The sequence below is a fragment of the Tetrao urogallus genome, assembly GCF_951394365.1.
Source record: "Tetrao urogallus genome assembly, chromosome: 2".
Lineage (NCBI taxonomy): Eukaryota > Metazoa > Chordata > Aves > Galliformes > Phasianidae > Tetrao > Tetrao urogallus.
The window spans coordinates 30,468,420-30,489,963 of NC_136814.1; the positions used below are offsets into that span (position 1 = coordinate 30,468,420).

Here is a 21,544-nt window from a genome sequence, read left to right on the forward strand (position 1 = left end):
TGGGAAGTGCTGTTGATTAACTTTATTTTGGTGGAAAGGACATCAACACGAATCCAATAGCATTGGTGTTCAGCACACAGCTCTGCTGGCCAGTAATGAAGCTCCAAAGGAAAGCAAGAACTTTGCAAATGAGAAAGGAAGAGTCGTTAGCTTGTATTTGCCTTCAGCTTTCCAGAAGCTAAGTGTTCATTTGTTACAAGTTAAATAATACTTCTTTTCATGCCCTTTGGTCAAATAGTTGTTCTGTGCCTGAGTGGACTGACAGTATTCCACATTGAAAGGTTTATTTGTGGTTTCTTTTTTTTTTTTTTTTTTTTAAGGTAGGAGTAAAAAATACTCCTAGAACTGCTGGGATGTGTAGGAACAAAATGAATGGTGGTAGACTGACATGTAGGCATATAGGTGGAGGTGTTTGTTGTTTTTATTAAGGTTTTGTGAAATGGCATGTATATATATATCTATCTGTTCTGTATATGTATCTATTTATTTATTTATTTTTGCTGTGGTTTTCAGAGGCATGCAGTAAATGATTATCTACCGTACTGGTCCCCTGTGCTGGCAGAGCTGTAGCATAGTGCACTGACTGGGAAGCCTTAAGTTCTAGGCTGGCTTTGGATGCTTGACTTCAGATCCTGAGGAGGAGGGGTGAGTTAATGGAGGGGAATTTATTTATGTGTTTGAATAGTGCAATATAACATGATCTCTCCTTCCTGGACTAGTTCTTTACAAGCTGCATAAGGGAGAAGTGCCTTTCTCTTGATTTTTAGAAAGCTGCTGATAGGAAATAAAGAAGTCTACTTGAATTTTTCTGTTTTTACGCATCTTCAAAGCCAGCACAAATACCTAGTAAATTACAAGGGTGATGAATCAACTCCAGGCATTTATTTTATACTGCAACTTTTACTTTGCCATGTTGGAGGCTGGCAGAAAGAACGTTCTCTTGGGTGAAGTCTTTGGCAGAACAGTTTTTTTATTAAGAGGCAGCAGAAGAGTGGAAAAGCTGCTGGCATTCTATGTATTGTAAGTTATTTTTGCAGGTTTCTTCTAACATCTGTGGCTCTATTTGGAATGTAGAAACGGCCTTCAAATATTTAAATTTTGCTGAAAACTTTAAAAACAAAAGTTTTCATGGTTTAGACAAAATACTGTATGTTATTATTATTGTTATTATTATTATTCTGGTAGTCCCTTGAGCAGGTAAATCTTGTTTCCAGCTTGCTGGAATCATTTCTTTGAGATTTTACTAAGCAGCGTATGGGCTTTTGGGAGGGTTGTATGTTTATTTTAAATGGCGACTCTGCTGGGGAAGTAATGTATCAACCAGTGTTCTGTTACTAGTTTTTTCAAATATGTGTCTATCTTACTGGTAGAAATTACAAGTAGCAGATTGAGATATAGGGTCACTGCCACTTCTTAATTCTTGGTAGGAGCAGAAATAAATTCGTATCTAAGTGAAGCTGCACCAAGATCTTAATTTTTCCCCATTAACACAGATAATTTGTATCTGCCTACTTTCTTAGCTATTTTCTTAGACTGGTAAATCCCAAGTGTTTTTGTTTTTTTTTTTCTTCTTTTTTTTTCTTCAAAATATCAAGGGAAAGTAATGATGATGGAAGTTATTTCTTTAAAGAGACAACTTTCCACCAACCCAGTACATCGCAAGGCATGCTAAAATTATACTTCTTTAGTGTAGTGAAAGGTTTAGAGTTGCAAACTTATTTCTTCTGAGACTATAATTACATGAGCAAGAATGTCTGCATAGCGTGTTGCAGAACACAGACATTTTTCCCCTGAAAAAATGCAGAAGATACCACTTGAGATAGGTTTTTCTGGGGCACTTAATGTAGTATTGTGTTGGTTTATTACTCTTTCAGAACGTTACAGAAAGGCGAAGGGAGCAAAATCATTATCTGGGAAAGAATTCATTCCTCTTTTGCCCCCTACACAGAATAAGTACAAAAAGGGTGTGTGACCACGCTGGGAATACAGAACAACTTGAAGAGAGATGCAAGTTTATAGTTGCTAGGCCACTTTTTCTGTTAACCAGCATAGATGTATTCTTGGCTGTAACCAACCTGAGCAAAATAAAGCACAAAATAAAGCAAAACAGCTACAGGCTGTTACTTTGTCTTAAAGTAGAAAATGAAGACTCTGTATGTAGTGTTAATTCTTGGGTTTTGGTTTCTGATCCTACCACCACTTCTTCTTAGGCTCTTCTTGGAGTGAGAAGGCTGAATACTTTTAAGTTAGCAATTCTGGTTAAGTTGCTGTAATTGTTCCCAGAATGCTCCTATAGCAACTGGGGATGCAGAGAGCTGAGCCATGAAAATTATTAGAGTAGATGTTGGAGGATGGTTGAGTAGCTACAGCAAATAAAAGCTGTATCAGAGCTACTTCATTTCTTTTACCAGTAGGCTGACTGTACAATATTCAGTTTAGAGAGAGCAAAGCACATATATAAGGTATTGTTTTCAATTCTTAATAAAATACTTTGAGAAACTTCTTTGTGAAGGAGCTTGAGCTAGCTTCTAAGCAGCAGTGAAATAGTTGAAATACAACCCTGTTAGTGTGATTGGTGAATGTAAAACTTGAAGCAAAGTAACATTTCAGTGGTAGCGGTAGCTGTGAAGACTAGTAAAAAAACGCAAAAGCCTGGTAGCAGCTAGCCAATAAAGAAACAGTAGGCATGATCCTCACATCAGGAAACACATTAGGCTATTCATCTGTCAGATATGAAAAGCAGAAAGGAAAGAAAAATACCAGATGATCAGCTGAGAGGACTCAATTTCTATGTACTTGAAAGGTAGGTATCTAGAAATACCTGGTTTGCAGAAGAACAGGACAACAAAGTCCATTAGCAAAGGATTGTTGGTGACTGCTTTTTCTTACAAGAACTGAAGGCTTAATGCAATTATATCCATTTAATATGGTGCTTTTCAAGGACTTTGTACAGTTCATGTCCTTTGGCAGTTAGTTTCAAAGATTATATTACTTCACCAAGTATACAAGAGAGGTTTAAAACCAGTATCTTGATTGTACCTCTAGCCAAAACATCCAAGATAAAATTACAAAAATAATTCATCCTTGTATTTCATGCATTCAGTGCAATAAATGCAATGGATTCAATTTGGCTACTGGGGAGAAATTCCATATCTACATTTGCTACAGTACTTTATATAATGCACATTTGATGTGTTTGGCATTTGGTGGAAGACAGATGTGGACAGCCTTCTTGAGGCTGGCTGCAGTGTCTATAGAAGAGAGATCATCAAAGATATTAATATACCTGTTTTCTTCCTCTGAGAGTTAAATCTGTGTTTCAGAACTCAAAGATGTAAGATAAGGTTAAACACTGTACTTAAAAGGTTAGCATGCAAGACCAAAGCATCAAATGCATAAGTTCTGGTATCCTAGTTCTTAAAAAGCCTGGTGTGATACCTGCATTCACTGTATGTTCAACCATAGCTGTTTTCATTCCGTTTTAAGCTTCTTCCTGACTATTTTAAATGATTTGGGGTTTGAAAAATTTTAATACAGATGGGGAAAGCATCAGAAAGGCCTCAGACTTGGGAATATAACAGCCAAACTCACCAGATGGTCAGAAAGAGGGATTTTGCTATGAACACTGAATTTGCTTTAACAAGCACATTATTCCCTTTTTTGGCTTTTGGTTAATTTCCACAGGAGCAATGAAAATGTTATCTGGAGCTTCTGGGCTTTTGGAGTCTTCTTCTGAGAAGGTGGGTACACATTTGCATGCCTGGAATAGTATCTCTTTGCTTTGGTATGAGAGCACATTCTTTTCATTATTAAAATGGTTAGTCAATATTAAGATTTTCTGTATTCCTGAATGTTGAACGTGGTGTTCATGGGTCTGTCTGTAATGTAAGTTCTTTTGCCAGTGTCCAAGGAGACCGTGTATGTGTAGATACTTTTTTCTCTTGTTTAAAAAGTACTATTTTAAAAACAAACATTAAACATTTATGAAACAACAGTGGACCCTGAGTGCTTTTTGTTTAAAAACTTTTCTCTGAAGAGGATGAACAGTGTGCAGACTACTTCAGGATTTAATCGTTGCAAGAGAAGGAGCTTGTTTCTGAAGCTTTTTGATTCACTAGGCTTTCTGGCTCTACAGTATCTCTTGGAAGAGCTGCTCAAAGGAGGAAAAATGGCTTTTTAAAACTACCTTAATCTGGAATCTTAATGTTATTTTTGCAACTCAGCAACCGTGCTGAATTGCTCATGCAAACTTTTTTCCTCATATGTTCACAGAAGTCTTAACCCTTTCCACAGTTACTCTATCTGAGAGAAATACTGCTGTGTTTCACCAACAAAAATGTCCTAGCAGGAGCTATCAAGTATGTAAAAGAACAAACACAACAGACAGCCTGATTTTTTGCAGGTTTATCATAGTGGTTGATTATCCTAGAAAAAAAATGTGTGGTTAATTTCTTTACCGTGTACAGATACACTCATTCTGTTTTATCACTGTGATGAGAAAACATTAGTTTGCTGCTGTTGTTCAGAGAAAGCACTTCAGAAATAGTTGTATTCCCTATACAAGCCCCATGTAACACTAATGTGATTCCTAGCAGCAGTGCTAGTAAGACCTTCCCATCTGTATAATATGAAGTATTGAATGGCCCAGTCTCTGCTTGCTGCTGCATTAATTTGCTGCTGCAGAGGCTGTTTTGTAAACTTATTTTCATAGTACTGATATCCTGTAGTAGAGGAGTAATGTGAAGGTAGATTCAAACACCATGTCTAGAAGAGATTGCAAGTATTTTTATCTCTTCCTTTAGTAACCAAAGCTGGAGAGCAGAAGAGATCCAGCTACTCTAGAAAATGAGTTTATGTTTTTGCTGATAGTATACAGATGGCCAGAAAACAGCACTTGTGCAACATCACCAATACCATCCTCTTCCAATCACTGGCAAACTGGGATGAAGATCCTTAGTGGCAAATTGAGACATATGTACACTCCCTGCAGTAACAGGCTTTGGCCTTGAGATGCTCAGTTTCTCCAGGATCTGGCCCCTGCACACAAGAACTGCACAAAGAAGCTGCACAAAACCCTTGCATCAGTGAAGCGTCACAAGTCTTCAGCCGCAGTGTTGAACCTGGGAGGAAAAAACCAGCCCCCCAAGTCCCAATCACAGAATAGCTAAACAGAGCATCTCAGATGAATGGACTGAAGGAAAAGCAGGACATCTTTATAGACAAATTCAGCCTAGCCATGGTAAGGCACCTTGCTGGGAGCCTTAGCTGCGTGAGCCAGTTCTTTTTGAAGTTGTAATAGCCCGTGGCTACTCTTTATCATGTTATCTAACTAGAAGCAAATAAATGCTCTCATTGCTCCTTTCTCATTAAGCTGTTGGTCCTGAGGAGATGTTTCTCCCCTCAATCAGCAGTTTGACCTGCCTTTAATAGCAGAAGCAGCGATTAGCGAGTTAGCGAGGAATTCTTTCCAGCCCCTTGAGGCACTTCAGCTGGGGAGGCAGCCCAGAGAAGGATGCTGGGAGTTGGAGTCCCCGCAGCACGCTCTCTCGCTGAGGCGTTTTGTCCCTCGTGCCGTCCCGTCTCTCTCCGCCCGGCGCCGCTCGTCCCAATGCCTTCCAGCGTGGTTCCGCGGCGGGATGAGGGGTCCTTCGTTCAGGGTTGCCTTCGTCGGAGCCTGAATAGAATCATTGCCTCCTCGGCTCCTCTCGCGCTTCCGCCCCACAAAAGCAGCCAGACGTTTCTCTCACACCCTCGTCTCCTTTGCGCACCGCGGTCTGACGCTGCGGATGGGTGAAGAATGCCGCGGAAGGAGGTCGCGCCTGTCAGGCACATATACGGACAGCCCGGAGGCTTTCCACCGCCCGCCCGCCTCCCCCTCTACCCTGACACGCCAACCCGGCAGTCAGCGGCGTAGCGGCGTGTGAGCGGCGTACGTGGGGCGGTGGCGCGTGCCGGGGGGTTGCTTGCCTCGCTGTGGTGCGCGGCCGTTGTTCCTCAGAGGGGCAGGGAACGGGGCCGGGCGGTTAACGGGTCTGCCGCGGGTAACGGGGCGCCGAGTCCAGCCGTCGTGCCGCTGTCGTGTGGGATTCCCCCCGCTCCCCGCCGCAGGATGGAGTTCGAGCTGCTGGAGAGCGACGTGCTGGAGTCGCTGGAGGACCTTGGGTAGGTGCGGAGTCCCGGGGGCGGGGATACCGGCGGTACGCCCGGCACGTCGGGCCTTCGGCCGAGTTGGTAGCCCCGCCGGCAGGCCGAGCGGAGAGGCGCGGCGCCCAGCGGCGGGGCTGCAGCTGCGCGGGCGTTCTGGCGCTCTTCCCGCGCGTTGAGTTGTGGCGGTGCCGTCTGCTCACGAACCTCGGTGTGACTGAGGCCGGAGGAGAGGAGGGGGGAAGTCGGGGGGCAGGAAAACTCTTAGTTTTTTTGTATTTTGGACAAATAACGACAACCGAAAAACCGCTCGTGACTTAGCGCTTTTTCTTTGCTGCTTTTTTTTTAAACTAATATAGCACAGGAAGCTTCTCTAGCTTAAACTTTTTATTCCAGCAGAGTCTGTAAAGGTTATATAAATATGAAGGAGAGCGAGTAGAGCGTGTCCTGCTATAAGCTTGCACTGCTGGGAGCTCAGGGAGCGGCAGTCGTGACTTCACTGCTGCTGGTTCTGTGCAAACAGCTGTATTTATTCACGTTGGCCGTGTTCCCATAAATCACTTTGTTGGAGTGTGACCCGAGCCACAAAGATTATATTTCCAGGCTAAGTTGGTGATGATAGTTCCCCAGCTTGACAAATAGGCTTCTGTTTTGGCAGGTATTGCAGGCACTGAAATGTGAAAAGGTCCCAGCCATGATGCACATGACATGGTCAGCTTCTTTTTTTGCCGTATGTTGGAAAGGGTATTCCTGGCTTCAAGGAGCAGGCAGACCTGGCAGTGTAGCACTACTAAGAGAATGTGGAGCACAGGCAGCTCTGGGAACGTGAACAGAAGTAAGAGGCTGCTCACAGTCACAAGTCTGCACATTGGACCGCTAGCCAAGGAGTTGTGTAGCTGAAATCATAGCTAGCATCAATATTACAGTTAAGATGTCGTATCTATCAACAGAAAATACTAGCAAAAAGGACCTTTAACCTGAGAGATGTTTTAAATGCAGATCCTGCCGAAGCAAAAGGCTTGTCATCTCTTCACTTCTACTTGAATCTATAACTTGATGTTTCCACTGAGTCATGCACACTCCCGTGTATGTGTGGGACAGGACTTAAACTTGCTTCGGTTAGTGTGTTGGAATTGTCTGCCCTGCTGTGGTGAGGTAATCTCACCACATTATGTCCCTGCTACAACTTCTCATCAGCTGCTAGTAGGTTAACTCTCTGTCACTTGTTAAACTGCTCTGTGGGGGAAAGTTATTTCTGAGTGTAACTCCTTCATTTTGGTTGGATGCTAACAAACTGTTGTGAAGACACACCCTTTATGTGTGACATTAAGCATAACAACAAAGTGAAAGTAACACTTAAATTTGCTCTTTGCGAGATGTTTTTCCACTGAGATTTGCCAAGAGTTGACTGAACTCACTAGGTTGCTGTGACGTTCTGGGTGAATTTACTCTGGAAGTTCAAAAGAATGATTTTGGTTGATTATTCTTGCTCTTGGCAGTTTCTGTTTTGGGTATGGTATACAGAAAAATCCTATGTGTTTTCAGCACACTCTGATAAGCTCTGGCTTTGTGCTTCTGCCTGATTCATAGGGCTGTCTTCTCCTTACTTTTCTCTCTCCTCCAATAGGATGTTACTACACAGGTGACCTCAAAACTGATCTTCTGAAACTGGTTCTCTAGAATTGTGCTTTCTTACACATAGGCCTGGTTCTGCTTTATTTTATTATGCAGAGAGCAGTGGTCTCCTGTGCATTTTTCTTGTACCCTTTTAAGAATGTAACATTCCCAAGGAGGGTATTTAGAATTGCTTTGGTAAGATTTGTATCCAAGTCCTTCCCTACTTTAACACTTAATGGGAAGTGGCAGAAAAGATGCACCAATCTAGTAGTAGTTGTTCAACATACTATAAAGCAGCATTCAGAAACGATATTTTAGAACTGCAGTTGCCAAAGGTAAGTATAATGTCTCCAAGAGCTGGAGACAAAGAATTTGCAGCTGTATATGGTAGCTTTCTCCAGGATGAAGCACTCGATTGTAATGTCTTGTGACATGATCTCAGTGCCATTAAGCTAATGTACACGGACAGATTGGGCTTACTCAGACATTTACAGCACAGTACAGGAATTTATCTTACAGTTTTAGATGTTCAGCATTTCATATCTGATGCGGGTGTAGCTCTCAGTATATATAGAGCATAAAATAAATGTGCAACAAATTGGTCGCTGTCAACTTTAATGAATTGTGCTTTTGTTTTGCTTGTCAGTTACAAAGGCCCATTGTTAGATGATGGAGCACTGGCTCAGGCAGTCTCTCGTGGAGCCAGTTCCCCTGAGTTCACCAAACTCTGTGCTTGGTTGGTATCTGAGTTACGGCTGTTCTGTAAACTAGAGGAAAATGTGCAAGCAACTAACAGTAAGTAGCCGTAACTCTAGCACAAATGTGCACTTTGTGTGTTCTTGCCTGTTGTGTTTGGGTTGATAACTGCTAAATCTAATGTACCAGCGAGTACTGTCTGTATGCTGTCAGATTTTCGGTTGTTCTCCACCTCAGATTTCAGGCTTGCCTAGTAAGTGGCCCGTAGAGGCTGAAGTAATAGCAGGGATCAAACAGTATTCTGGTAATAGGTTTGTTTAATGGTACAAATGTAGATGTTTCTTAAATTTTGGGAATGGATTTAAGGAAAAATTAGTTGTTTTTTATTAGAGGCTTATTTCAAGCCTGCTGTTTGTAATTAGGATGTAGGAAATATTTACTGTTCAAGGAAACATTCTCATGACTACAGCAGCTGTATTTTCGTGTTATTATTGGTTACCATAACTCTGTCCATGCCATGTATTTTTTCTCCCTTTATGAAATACTCTGCAGAAAAGAGTTTGCAGATGTTTCCTCCACCAAAATAAGAAACAAACCCCCATTTTCCAGAAACATTATTTTCGGTCAACAAGTTGTGACATTCTGAGGATTAAATTGTTGAATTGTTGTGATAACCCATACTTCTGATTTTCTAGCATATTAACCCCAAATGTGAATTTGGTTTTCAGTCTACTCGGTTCCCAAAGATAGCTGTCTTTTACCTCCGTGTGCTATTTTTCTTATTGCTCTTGATATTTGCATCCCTTCTTCTGGGAGTGTAATGGACTCCGTATCACTAATAACATCGCTTTTCTCCACCTGTAGGGGTGTAAGTTTCTTCCTGTACATCTTGTATAAAAATACAGTTTGGCAGTATTCTTAACACCTATTTCAAATTGTCAACATTTTATTTGTCATATATAAACAAGTCCTTCCTTCATTTCCCGTGACTCAAGTTTATCCCAGGACAGTCTGTAATCTGTGCAGTCTCTCTTCAAAAGAAGACTGTTACTTTATCCCTTTTTTTTTTTTTGCCCATAATTTGGCATAATGAATTCAGGCTTGTTTCACCAGTAGCACTTAGGTTGATACTTGTATCAGAAACAAAACTTTGGCTTAAATGACTTAATTGTTTTTAAAGGATTTTAGTACAAAATAAGATCAGTTGACAAATGTTAGTTGAAATGTTGACATGTTAGGAAATGCAAACATAAGCACTCATAAACCGTATTTTTCATGACCATCTGAGGCTTATTTAACATGCTTGTAGTGGGAGCAATTAGTCTACTTAAAATACCCTGTAAAATTTATGTTGTTTTTAGTGTCCCTTTTCACTGTACGATTTGCCAGCAGCTGTCTGTTGTAGCTGGGTTAAGTTTTCAGTGAATAATTTTACAGTAATGAGGGACATCAAGCCTCTGAAGAGGTTGTGCTCTGTCCTTGAAAAACCCTAAGAACGCATTTGGCTTCCATTGCAAGTAGAATTTTCATGTTAGAAAGCAACTGAAGCAAAGCAGTATTATTTTTAAGAGTTAACTTACTTTAATCATAGCTGTAAACAAATCATTATTTTTCTTCTAAGGTCCAAATGAAGCTGAAGAATTTCAACTCGAAGTGAGTGGGTTGCTGGCTGAAATGAACTGTCCATACACATCGTTAACAACGGGAGATGTGACAAAACGCCTTCTTAACCAAAAGAACTGTCTCTTGCTGCTTAGTAAGTTGAAATTGCAAGTAAATATAGTTTCTGTGCAAAGACTCATATTCTTACACTTAGTGAGATGCTGTGACAAGGTGCTTTGTTTCCCATAGTGTATCAAAGCAGCTTCCTAAAATTAATAATTATTTTTTCCCTGTAATGTCTGGTGTCAGAGTATTACACTTCAGGGTCTGGTAAATTTACCAGTCGCTCTGTAGCCAGTGCATGAAGATATTTTGCGTTAACTCTTCTTGCATTCACTAGCAAAAAGCTTCTCCTGCTTCTCAAAAGCTGCTCTGAAGTAGGAGTCATGTGAGACTTCTGGCAGGATTTAGCTACTGAGCTTTGTTCAGAAAGGACTAAAAACGTCCACTAGTATCAGATGAATCATCCTTTTAGTGCCCCCATCAGGATGACTTGCAAGGTGCAGTAGGACTTGTGTTTTCCTACACTCCAACAGTAATTGAAACTGCTGTGGAAAAGATCCCAGCTCAAGTTCTTTTGATTATCTCCCTTAACAAACACTCTCAATGTTACTTTCTGCTGCTCCAAAAGAAATGAACGGTATCAAGAGTGATGTCCTCCTATCACTCTTCCATCCTGTGCATCTGAAAATCTAACTTGCTTTTATTCCTGTTCAGGAATTTTAAGTGTGGAAGAAATAGCACTGAAATTTGGAAAAAGTGTGTGATGTTGATGCACATTAAATAAATAAATAAATAAATTGCCAGTGTCAGAGTTAAGAATTTTAATATTAATTTTAATCTAGTCTTAAATTCAGCATTTGTTTTGTTTCTTCACTATCTGCTGATTCTATAACTATGCAAAGCAGGAATATCATTCTACCTCCAGCTGAGATGTGGGGAATGAATTACAGTGTAGGTTCCTGCATTGCAGCAGCTGGAGAAGAACAGGTAGTAAGGCTTAAATCTGAACTTGATTTGATAATATATTCAAAAATATCAGGTGAAGTGAGGCAATCACAGCATTTAAACCATTTTGTAGTTCAAATGCGTCTGGCCTTTGGCTTGTTCTCTGTGAGCTAAGCCTTCAGGAAATTTGGCTTGTGTGTGACTGGGCTTATCCCAGAGGTCTTCAGTGATGTACACGTTGGTAATATAAAGTTATGTTCAGAAGTTGCAGTCTAGTGTTCCATCTGGCAGGAATACTTTGTTTACTGTTAAATGTGGATTTGAAATTGATGCCACAGTCCTTCTGTTTAACATAATCCTAGTACCTAGAACATTTGCACAGCTTTCATTACCTGCATCAAACTAACTTACTAGGTGTTCTTTTTTTATGTGAGCCATAAACTCATTTTCTTTTCTTCTTTTTTTTTTTTTTTTTTTTTTTCCTCCACAAAAAGATTTATGCTCTGTGTGTGAATGCCAGGGTATTTTATATTAAAAAAAAAAAAAAAAAAAGGCAAAAACACAGCATAGCTTATGTCAGTTGAAAGGCAGAACAGTATTCTTATCAAAAGCACCAGCTAAACATAAGTAAGTAGGACTGCCTCGGTGAGCAGCATCACTGGAATTCAGTGCAGTATTGGCATATGCAAAAAGAAATTCCAGTTTTGGAGGTATTAAGCTGGTTTTTTAATATTAGAGTTTTATATATCCACAAGTCTCTTTTTTTCACTGTAGCATCCAATCTTTCAATCCTTATTTGAAGAACTAATTATTTAAATTGATGTTAAAGACACCCAGTGTGATTCAAGACAAAAATATTGTTAAATGTATTTGGTTTTTTTAATTCAGACCCTAAAACTGTGAAAGCTGCAGCTAAAGGCTGTACGCTAGCTTTTTATTACTGTAACCTACATCACAATGCTGCAATTACAGATGCAGACAATGTTCAGAAATCCTGTGATTTTTCATGGAATGGTTTGGGTTGGAGGGGACCTTTAAGATCATGTAGTTCCAACCCCCTGCTGCAGGCAGGGACACCTCCCTCTAGAGCAGGCTCCTCACAGCCTCATCCAGCCTGGCCTTGAGAACATCTCCAGGGAGGGGGCATCTACAACCTCTCTGGGCAACCTGTTCCAGTGTCTCCCCACTCTCACAGTAAAGAATTTCTTCCTAGTGTTTAGTCTAAATCTACTCTCTTCCAGTTTAAAACCATTTCATCTCATCCTGTCACTATTTTTTTTTTTTTTATTTTTATTTTTTTTTTTTTGACAAAGGAGTTCAGATGTGATGATAAGCTCTCACAGTTCTAATGTTGGGGAGCTGTGCATGCATTCTAGCTTCAACTTTATCAGCTGCTGTTTTCTTTTCTGGAATGGTAAACTTGAGTTCTCAATGGTACTTTAAAAAGTGAGGTTGTTTCTCCACTCTGCATCTTTCCTGGGAAAAGCAGAAGGGATTCATCCAGCATTTCACTTTTATTTACTCATGTCCTTGTATCATTTACCAGAACTTCAAGCAGTGTTTGCATGTTTAGCTTAAAATGCATGTCTGAGTCTCTCATACTGCTTATTTTCTTGTTCCTAATCTCCTGTCCTTGCTGGACAAAGCCTGAAGGAAAAGAGTTGTGCACTGAAATCTGTAATACCTGTCAGAATTTTAGGGATTTTTTTTTTTTCCAGGCTTTAATTCATTGCATTGAGCTTTTCTTCTGCTTACGTGTATCTAGCACTGGGCTTAGTGGTGGTTAGAAATATGAGCATTGTGTGGATACCTGAATCATAGCTTTAACTAAGCCATGCCATTTGCACATTAGTTGATTGTGAGCACTTGAGTTATGGTTGGTTCTAAAATATTTTCCTCGGCTATATCTGATGCTGAAATCTAATTTTTCTTGCCCCAGCATACCTCATCTCAGAACTGGAAGCTGCCAGAATGCTGTGTGTGAACGCCCCTCCTAAAAAAGCACAGGAAGGAGGTGGCAGTGAAGTCTTTCAGGAGCTAAAAGGCATATGTATTGCTTTAGGCATGTCCAAGCCTCCAGCCAACATAACGATGTTCCAGTTCTTCAGTGGAATTGAAAAAAAAGTAAGGACCAAAGGAACAAAACTAGAGTGCTTACTGTGTTGCTGTTTCAATGGAAAATAGTTCTGCTACCAAGGAGAGATTTGTCTCTCTTGAAATTCCAGAGCTTGAATTGTGGTGGTTTACTGGGTATGCCAAGAGTCAGAATTTGGAAAATGAGTTTAAAGGCTTTTTCCATGCCAAGGCATGGGGTCACGGACTACCGTATCGTTGCCTTAAAGGGTGAGGTGTTTCTTACTCTGCTCTAGGTTTTAATGTCATGACCTGTTGCAGGAGACACAGAAAATGCTGAGCTTAGACCTCGGGAAGAATATTAAAGAGAAATCTATTACAAGATACAGACAGAAGAACAAACTTCTACAGGAACCTCCTGTTAAAAATGTTTAGGTTAAAAGGTGTTGTTGTAACTAAAGTCAAGTTTACTCCTTTTCCCTGAGGCTTTATCAGTTCTTGTGGTTCCATTTTTGTTTCTTTACATGTATGCGTTCTCCAGGTTGCTCTTTGTTTTCTTAAAGTTTTCCTTTTGGTCAAGCAATCCTTACAAAGTTGAAAATAAAAAAAGTGGAATAGTGAAAAGTGGAATAGACTATCCTGTGTGCAGACACACAGCTTTTCTTTTGCAGGGAAATACAGAACAGCAGCAAAGAAACTCTGTGAACTTTAAAGAACAGACGTATTTATGTAGCTCCACAGAGCACTCTCTGAGAAGTTAACTCTTTAGTTGCATTGCACTTAACCAAACTTAAGCAGCTGAAACCAGTGCTCCGTTTCTTGCCCCCTACTCCCCTCAAGAAAACCAATCATTGGTTTGACTTGTTGAAGAAGGGAATGGTGATTTTTTTTTTTTTTTTCATTTTTTTTTTTTTCATCAGTCCAACATGTGGAATGGAAGCAGTTTGTTTTTGTTTCTGGTTTCGGTATTGTCATGGGCATTTGTCAGTTAGATATATCTGTGCTTCCATTTTCAATGAAAGGTAAAAAAAATACTCATAAAAATGTACAGCGCTAACAAGCTTTGAGAGAGGCTGTAAAAATACAAATTATACAATCAGTCTTTTAAATCTAATGCTTTGTTTTACCCTGTCACTGAATTTCCTTGTACGCTGTCTTGCTTTAAAGCCGAACTTGCATATACCTTGCAAAATCATTAAGGCTACATTAATGTTATCTTTATGATTTGTATCCATAGGTTCTGTTATTCAAACTAAACTGTCTTTACAGTTTAATGAAGTAAAAAATTTAACCTGCAGATCAGGCTCCGAGCAATCTGATCTAACCCTGTTCATTGCAGGAGAGTTGGGCTGGGTGACCTTTAAGGACCCCTTCCAACTCAAAAGATTCTATGATTCTGTGATGTGTCAGAAATACTGTACAGCTTATAGCCCAAACATTTCAGATGTTTGCAGTGTTTGAGGACAAAGTAAAGCTATCTAATTAATGGAAAACATCATTTTCTATCATTTTCACATTTCATTTCTAATTTTCATTTTCTAATGAAAAAATATTGAGTAGTTGAAAAGAATGTGAAAACTTAGTCAAGTAAAATTTTCACTTTAAGGAGATAGCTACAGCAAGAAATCACCCTCATGTTTACTTGCTCTTAAAAAGGGAGCCTTGCAATGACAGTGCTTTGTACTGGAGTATGAAAATCAAGCTATGTTTTAATTTGTGTTTGGTTTGGGATACCATCTTTGTGTAATTGTCTTGTTGTTAATGATCCACCAACACTCAGCTGTTCTGTTTAAAATGTTTGTTAAACAAATGGGACTCAACACCTGTTGGAAGACAGGGTCACCACACATGTTAAATTAACTGCTAGAATGAACAGCTGAAAAGGTTGAAAAATGTGGTTTGCAGTGGAAAAGGGAAGCTTCCTAATTCCAATGTACTTTGATCAAAGTCTTTATCCTTGCTGCTCCATTTCTTCCTCACAAAGTCCTTAGGTTATCTTTCTCAAAACTTCTAACAATATTACCCAAATTTTTAAAATCCAAATGAAATATTGAATCATATTGAATACTTCTTCCTTTTGATTGAAAAGAGAGGTCACTTCTTAGGTTCTGTTTCCTGTAGTCCAAACCTTTTTGATACAAGCTTTTCTGTTTTTTCCTAATTAAGAGGATGATATATAGAGTATCTGTATTCAAGGGGAGCTGTAGCTCATGGAAACTTATTATTTGAAGTGTGTATTTCTGTAATTCTCTCTTTTAATTTTTAGATAATTGTAGCCAGGACTATCAGAGATACTAAAATAATGTTGCTTTACAAAATAGGTATACTTTGTTCTCTGTCTCAAAGAAAACAACTTGATAGTGGAAGCTGCTTTGTTTTGTCTGCGACCATTTAATAGTCTTCTGCTGTAAGCTGAATCTTGAAAAGCTGTTTTTCAGGCAATGCTTACATTTTTGTATGTCTTCTAACAGCTGAAAGAAACCCTAGCAAAGGTTCCACCTAATCATGTTGGAAAACCTCTCTTGAAGAAGCAGCTGGGACCAGCTCACTGGGTAAGCAGTTGCAGGTGTTAGAGCCTGTTTCCCTTGTTCTCTTATATAAAGATGAAAAGACAATTTTTTTGCAGTATTTTAAAATGTATGCTGATACAGTGAGCTCATGAATCTGTATGAACAGATGTGTACAAATGTTTTCCAAAATAAGGGAGAAAGCTACTGTTTATGGTGGGATTCTCTGCTGAGCTGTGTGCTTGTGCCTTCCTCTCCTGCTGCTTTTCAGTGCTGGATGATGTAGCTTTGCTGAAATAATGTAACGCCCCTTTCTGTAGCTTCTTTTTAGCTAAGCTGTGGGTCCTCCTCTCATTTATTTCTCTCCTTCTGTGCTGCTGGAGTAGTCTTTTTCCTTCATAGTCTCTTCCCCATGAAGCAGTGGGTGCACAGGTAGAAGCTGAGAAAGGCTGTACACCCAGGTAGCCGAACCATGATCATCTCCAATCAGGACTTGGTTTTGTCATCTGCTGCTCTAAAAGGATGTTGCCTTGGTGAGGTGCTGCTGCTGAGCAGCACAAAGCTATAACAAGACTGAGTCTCTTTTGAACCTCTTTCTCAAAGACTTGAAGACTTTCTATTTCTAACAGTCTATGTCCTCAAATACTTGTATTGCCTGGGCTGAAAATGGGCATCCACCACTTCCCTTCAGCCAGGCTTCAATCTATACAAAAATCATCTCCTTACTGGAACATATTTCAACTGTTGCTCTGACTAGAGCATTATGTGCTACCACGTGTATTTCTGGTGATGACTTCTACCTGTAGGGCACTTAGTTGTCATGTCTGTATGTGTATTGTGTTTTAATCAAGATCCTCTTACAGTACTTTACTTTTAGTGCTCTATCTTCAGCCTTAAGCTTGCTTCTTTTTAAACAGGCAAGGGCACTGTGGTCCCTAGGACTTAGGTTGTCCTTGCATCTCCTTCAGTTTGTTGCATCTAGTCTTTTCTCACTTTGTTTCTCTGTCCTGGGAGTATTGAGAAATGCATCAACAGTGTGCAGCTTTATGTCTCTTATGAGCCACAGACAACTGTGTCTGTTAGAATAGTACAAGACTGAATATGGAGGTAGCAGCCTATGAAGCCTTTGGGAAAACAGTGTCAGCAGACATAGCTTATGTGGACCCATTTGACAAGATAGTTGATTGCAGGCTTAAGACCTGGTTAATGTCTGTGTGTGTCTGGTTCTCTTTTATCCATGTAATTTATTGTCTGAACTAGAAATGTTTTATCTCTAATCTATAGGTTATATTTGCAAATTTTTGTTTCAGGAAAAAATTGAAGCAATTAATCAAGCCATAGTCAACGAATATGAAGTCCGAAGAAAACTGTTAGTCAAACGTTTGGATGTTACCGTGCAGTCCTTTGGCTGGTCAGACAGAGCTAAGGTACAAATAACGTGCTGTGAAGTCCTGGTTTATGGTGATTCTTTATCTTAAGTAACACTGGAAAACTGCTTTGTTGTTTTATCCTTTGAGCAGGAGACGACCAGAGGAGTTATCTGGTTTTGGTTTAAGTTTCATAAAGGATTTTCTGACAATGTAAGATGATCACCAAATTTTACTCAAAACTGATTTGTTGGATTTAAAAGCAGCATGAGAGACAAGAAGATGGACCATGTATAACATACAAGAAAGCCAGAAAGTACAGAAAGTTACTGTATGTACTGGCTGCTAGAAAAATAGTAACAAAAGATTGTGGATACAACCATTTGCATTGAGAGGACCTGAGTGCAAATCTCTAAGTGCTGTGTCTGTGCAATGGTACAACAGCATCTTTCTTTTTATGACCCTTTAGCTTTGTGCTGTTTACAGTGATCAGATTTCCTCAAAGTGTCTGCAAGCACAGCTCAACAGATGCCCCATGTGAAAAGCTGCTAAGGCACTACTTGCACTTTTACCTCATGGTCAGGGTAACATTTTATATGCTGTTCTCATCTTCGAACTGTGCAAGTGGCTGTGACATGAGCTGTGTTTTCTCTAAGTAATGTGATTGTTCTTTTAAAAGTAATTACATGCTTTCCCTGTTTTCTATGTTTTATAGTTTAAAAAAAACCAGATGTGTAAAGTATGTCATGATCTTAAAAATGGTATGTAACTTCTGTTTTCTAGCGCTAAACCAAATCTGCTAACACACTGCTAGCAGTTTTGAGACTGAGGTTTGTTATTAGCCGTAGTTTGTGGTCTAGAAGTGTCAAATGCTTTACTTTTTGGGTATGTGATTTATATAAAAGCAACTGCATTTTAATTGTAAAATGTGAGCTGTAAGGTAACGAAGTTAATGTTTTCCTTCACTTTGAATAAATGATTCAGTTGTAATGTAAAATACAAGCTCTTGGTTCTAAAAACTTACTCTGGAGCCACTTGGAAATGCATACCTCCCCTCTTACCAGTTCCAGTCTTCTGCTTTTAGATGGAAAAATAGAATTTTAGTATTTTAAAACTTGTTCTTAAATTCTTGCCCTGTTGAGAAATCTGTTGAAAACCTCCCTTGCCTGTTCCCACTGCTGTCAATAGAGGTCCAGCTGTCTCTGCAGCCATTTTGGCTGAGTTTGGATTGCAATCTGTTTTATTTTAACTGCGTCCTCCATTATGCTTTAACCACACATAGAGACATAACTAACAAGTGCAGGTTTCTGTTACCTCTGTCAACAGGGTAACTGCTATTGTGCCTTAAGGTATTTGAAATATGAATACTGTAATGAAGTAGAGGAAGAGAGATTAATTGCAAAGCAAAGTTGAGTCTGAAGATCCAGTTTCTAGCGTGGGCTGTACAGTATGCAAGACAGAACTGAACTGAGAGTAGTTGAGAGATTTAGTTATGCCAATACCTCTTGATGGATTGACTCTGTGATGATGCTGATTGGAAGAAAGACTCCAAAAGAGTGATTGCAACCTTTTTCTAGTGATGCAGGGCTGGGGACTTGGTGATACTATTGTAAGTGGAATGGATGTGGGGTAGAGATTTGTGCAGGCTTAAGAGGAGGGCTTGAAATGACTTCCAAATTTGTTCCACTTTTGGTACCACATTAGTGGTAGTTTATATACCTATATGACCCTCCTATCCTGTGTTTGCCTGAGAACTAAGTCTGTATGTACTTGGTTGCTGTTAAGATTGTCAGAAAGCCAGTGTCTCTTCAGTTGATTTAGAGTAGTGTTAATATGACAAATGTTAGCATTAATTATGGTGATTCTTGGCTACACAGTGATTATTACTACTTTTATATTCACTTTTTTTTCTACTTGCAGTGACATCTTTTGCAGTTGATTCTTCATGGCTTTTCCATGTCTTTAGCTGACTGAGTTTTGTTTTTCTTTTCTTCAACAGAGTCAGACAGAAAAGCTGGCTAAAGTCTACCAGCCAAAACGTGCCCTCTTATCCACTAAGTGCACTATTTCTGTTGCAAATCTCTTGGCAGCTCGGCAAGATCTGTCAAAAATTATGAGAACAAGCAGTGGATCCATCCGAGAAAAGACTGCATGTGCCATTAATAAGGTACCCTTGGTGACAAGTAGCTAACATCACTTTTTCTGTCATGAATATTAAAGTTACTTGAATGCAGTAATAAATCGTACTTTCTTTTTATGATTGTAAATGGGAGTTGGAAATAAGGGATAAGAAACTCGACATCTGTGTACTCTAAATTGCACATCAGTGCATTACAAGGAACTGTAGCTTTACTTGTTAAGGTTCAGAGTGCCCCTTCTTAGGGGCACTGGAAAAAAAAAAGGAAAGTTGAAACATTTGATTATTTTCAGCAGGAGTTGCCTGCTCTGTCTTATCAGCATTACTGATGTTCTTGCATTGCTGTTGCCTAATTCTGTCATGATATCCAAAATAACACCTACATAGTAACTTTCTGTACTATATAAATAAAATCTATTAAAATCTTTGAATGTGTCAGATTCTCCTCTGCACACAAATGAGAGATTCTAGTCTAGTGTGTACTTTTAGTAATGATATAGTAGAAATATGATTTGGACTGAACAGTTTCCATGTTTCAAGAATTAGGTTTTTACAGGCTCACAAAAGTACACTTATCGAACTTGAAGATCAGGAGCTGTGCACCAAAGTGTACTTTTAAAATTGTGTATTCATACATGCTTTTCTCCATTTTGTAGCTCAGGTAATGTTCTAGTTCATTTAGAATGGAATAGTGGCATAATTTAACCTCCCACTGCAAATAATTTTTGCACCTTTTAGTGTAGTTGGAGTGTGAAATTTAAAAGGAAGGAAAGTGGGAAGACAGATGTGATTATCATCAGATTATATATACACCTTACTAGGAATGCGGCACTGCCCTGCTGCTGATTTGTATTCTGTTGACTTAATTCCATTATCAGTATTAAGTGTCTTTCAAGACAGTAACAAAAATTAACAAAATAACCTGCTTCTGTGAGATCTTACAACTCCTAAGGCAGTTTCCCTTTCCCTTTGCAGGTTCTTATGGGTAGAGTGCCTGACAGAGGAGGAAGGCCCAATGAAATTGAACCGCCACCTCCTGAGATGCCACCCTGGCAGAAAAGACCAGAGGCTGGTCCACAACAAAGTGGTGGCCGAGGAGGAAGAGGTGGCTATGAATCCCCATATGGAGGGCGAGGAGGTTATGACCATGGGGGTCACAGCCATGGTGGTCATGAGCGAGGAGGAAGAGGAGGCTATGACTCATCATATGGAGGACGAGGAGGTCATGAACGAGGAGGTCATGATCAAGGAGGCCATGATCGAGGAGGGCGAGGAGGACGTGGTGGCTATGATCATGGTGGCAGAGGAGGTGGAAGAGGAAACAAACTTCAAGGAGGGTGGACAGATGGTGGAGGTGGTGGCTACCAGGATGGCAACTACAGGGATAGCAACTACAGAGATGCAGGTTTTCAAACGGGTGGCTACCATGGTGGTGGTGGCGGTGGCGGCGGCTACCAAGGAGGAGGCTATGGTGGCTACCAGTCATCTTCATACACAGGAAGTGGCTACCAAGGGGGTGGTGGCTACCAGCAAGACAACAGATACCAAGATGGTGGGTCCCACAGTGACCGAGGGGGTGGGCGTGGAGGAGGCAGAGGTGGCCGTGGTGGTCGTGGTGGCCGTGGAGGTCAAGGAGGCGGCTGGGGAGGCAGAGGTGGACAGAATTTTAATCCAGGTGGGCAATTCGAGCAGCACTTCCAACATGGAGGCTATCAGTATAATCAGTCTGGTTTTGGACAAGGAAGGCACTTCACAAGCTGAGGTTGCTAAAAACTTTTGCTTCAGCAGAGCTCAAATAATAAAAACCTGGTTTCAGAGTCTTGGTTTAATCACTTTTGAATCAGTACAGGTTTGTACATATGAGGCAGAATCTTTTGGGGTAGGATATTTTGTATTGAACTAAGTATAGCTTTCTATACTTTCCTTCCCCCCCAGTCTATCAGAATTGAATGCATCGTAACTACTCACTGCACTTCACTTAATCGTAAACTAATAGTCATGCTTTTTTGATGTTGGATTGACATCTGCTCAAAACACATTGATTCCAAAACTACCTGCTTGACGCTTCAAATGGAAAAATTATGAAGACTTGTCTAGTCAGAATTATATGTTTCAGTATACAATGGAACTTCTGCATCCCCTAGCCATTGTTCAGTTATATGACCTAAAATCAGTGCTAAATATTGCTTCTGGATTGCTGTCCTCTTCTTTTAATTGAAGTTGCACACATACGCAGGTCCCCACAGCAATTTCCCTCTAACAGACAGGTTTGTTATCTATTATATGAGCTCTGCTGTAGATGTCATGTTTGGTAGCCTTATCTTCCATTAAACAAATTTTTTCCCACCTGCTCAAGTCTGAAGACTTACCGCCGCCAAAATCTGCAAAGATTA

General features: G+C 40.0%; 1 protein-coding gene across 1 annotated transcript; it reads left to right on the top strand.

The window, feature by feature from the left end:
• Positions 1 to 6,103: 6,103 nt before the first annotated feature.
• Positions 6,104 to 20,912, top strand: FAM98A (family with sequence similarity 98 member A; the record flags this gene model as incomplete). Its single annotated transcript, XM_079550903.1, has 8 exons — positions 6,104 to 6,162; positions 8,408 to 8,556; positions 10,079 to 10,213; positions 13,007 to 13,191; positions 15,612 to 15,692; positions 16,958 to 17,074; positions 19,014 to 19,181; positions 20,127 to 20,912. Exons 1-8 carry the CDS (start codon positions 6,110 to 6,112, stop codon positions 20,910 to 20,912), a joined length of 1,674 nt encoding a protein of 557 aa, XP_079407029.1. The 5' UTR covers positions 6,104 to 6,109.
• Positions 20,913 to 21,544: the final 632 nt, after the last annotated feature.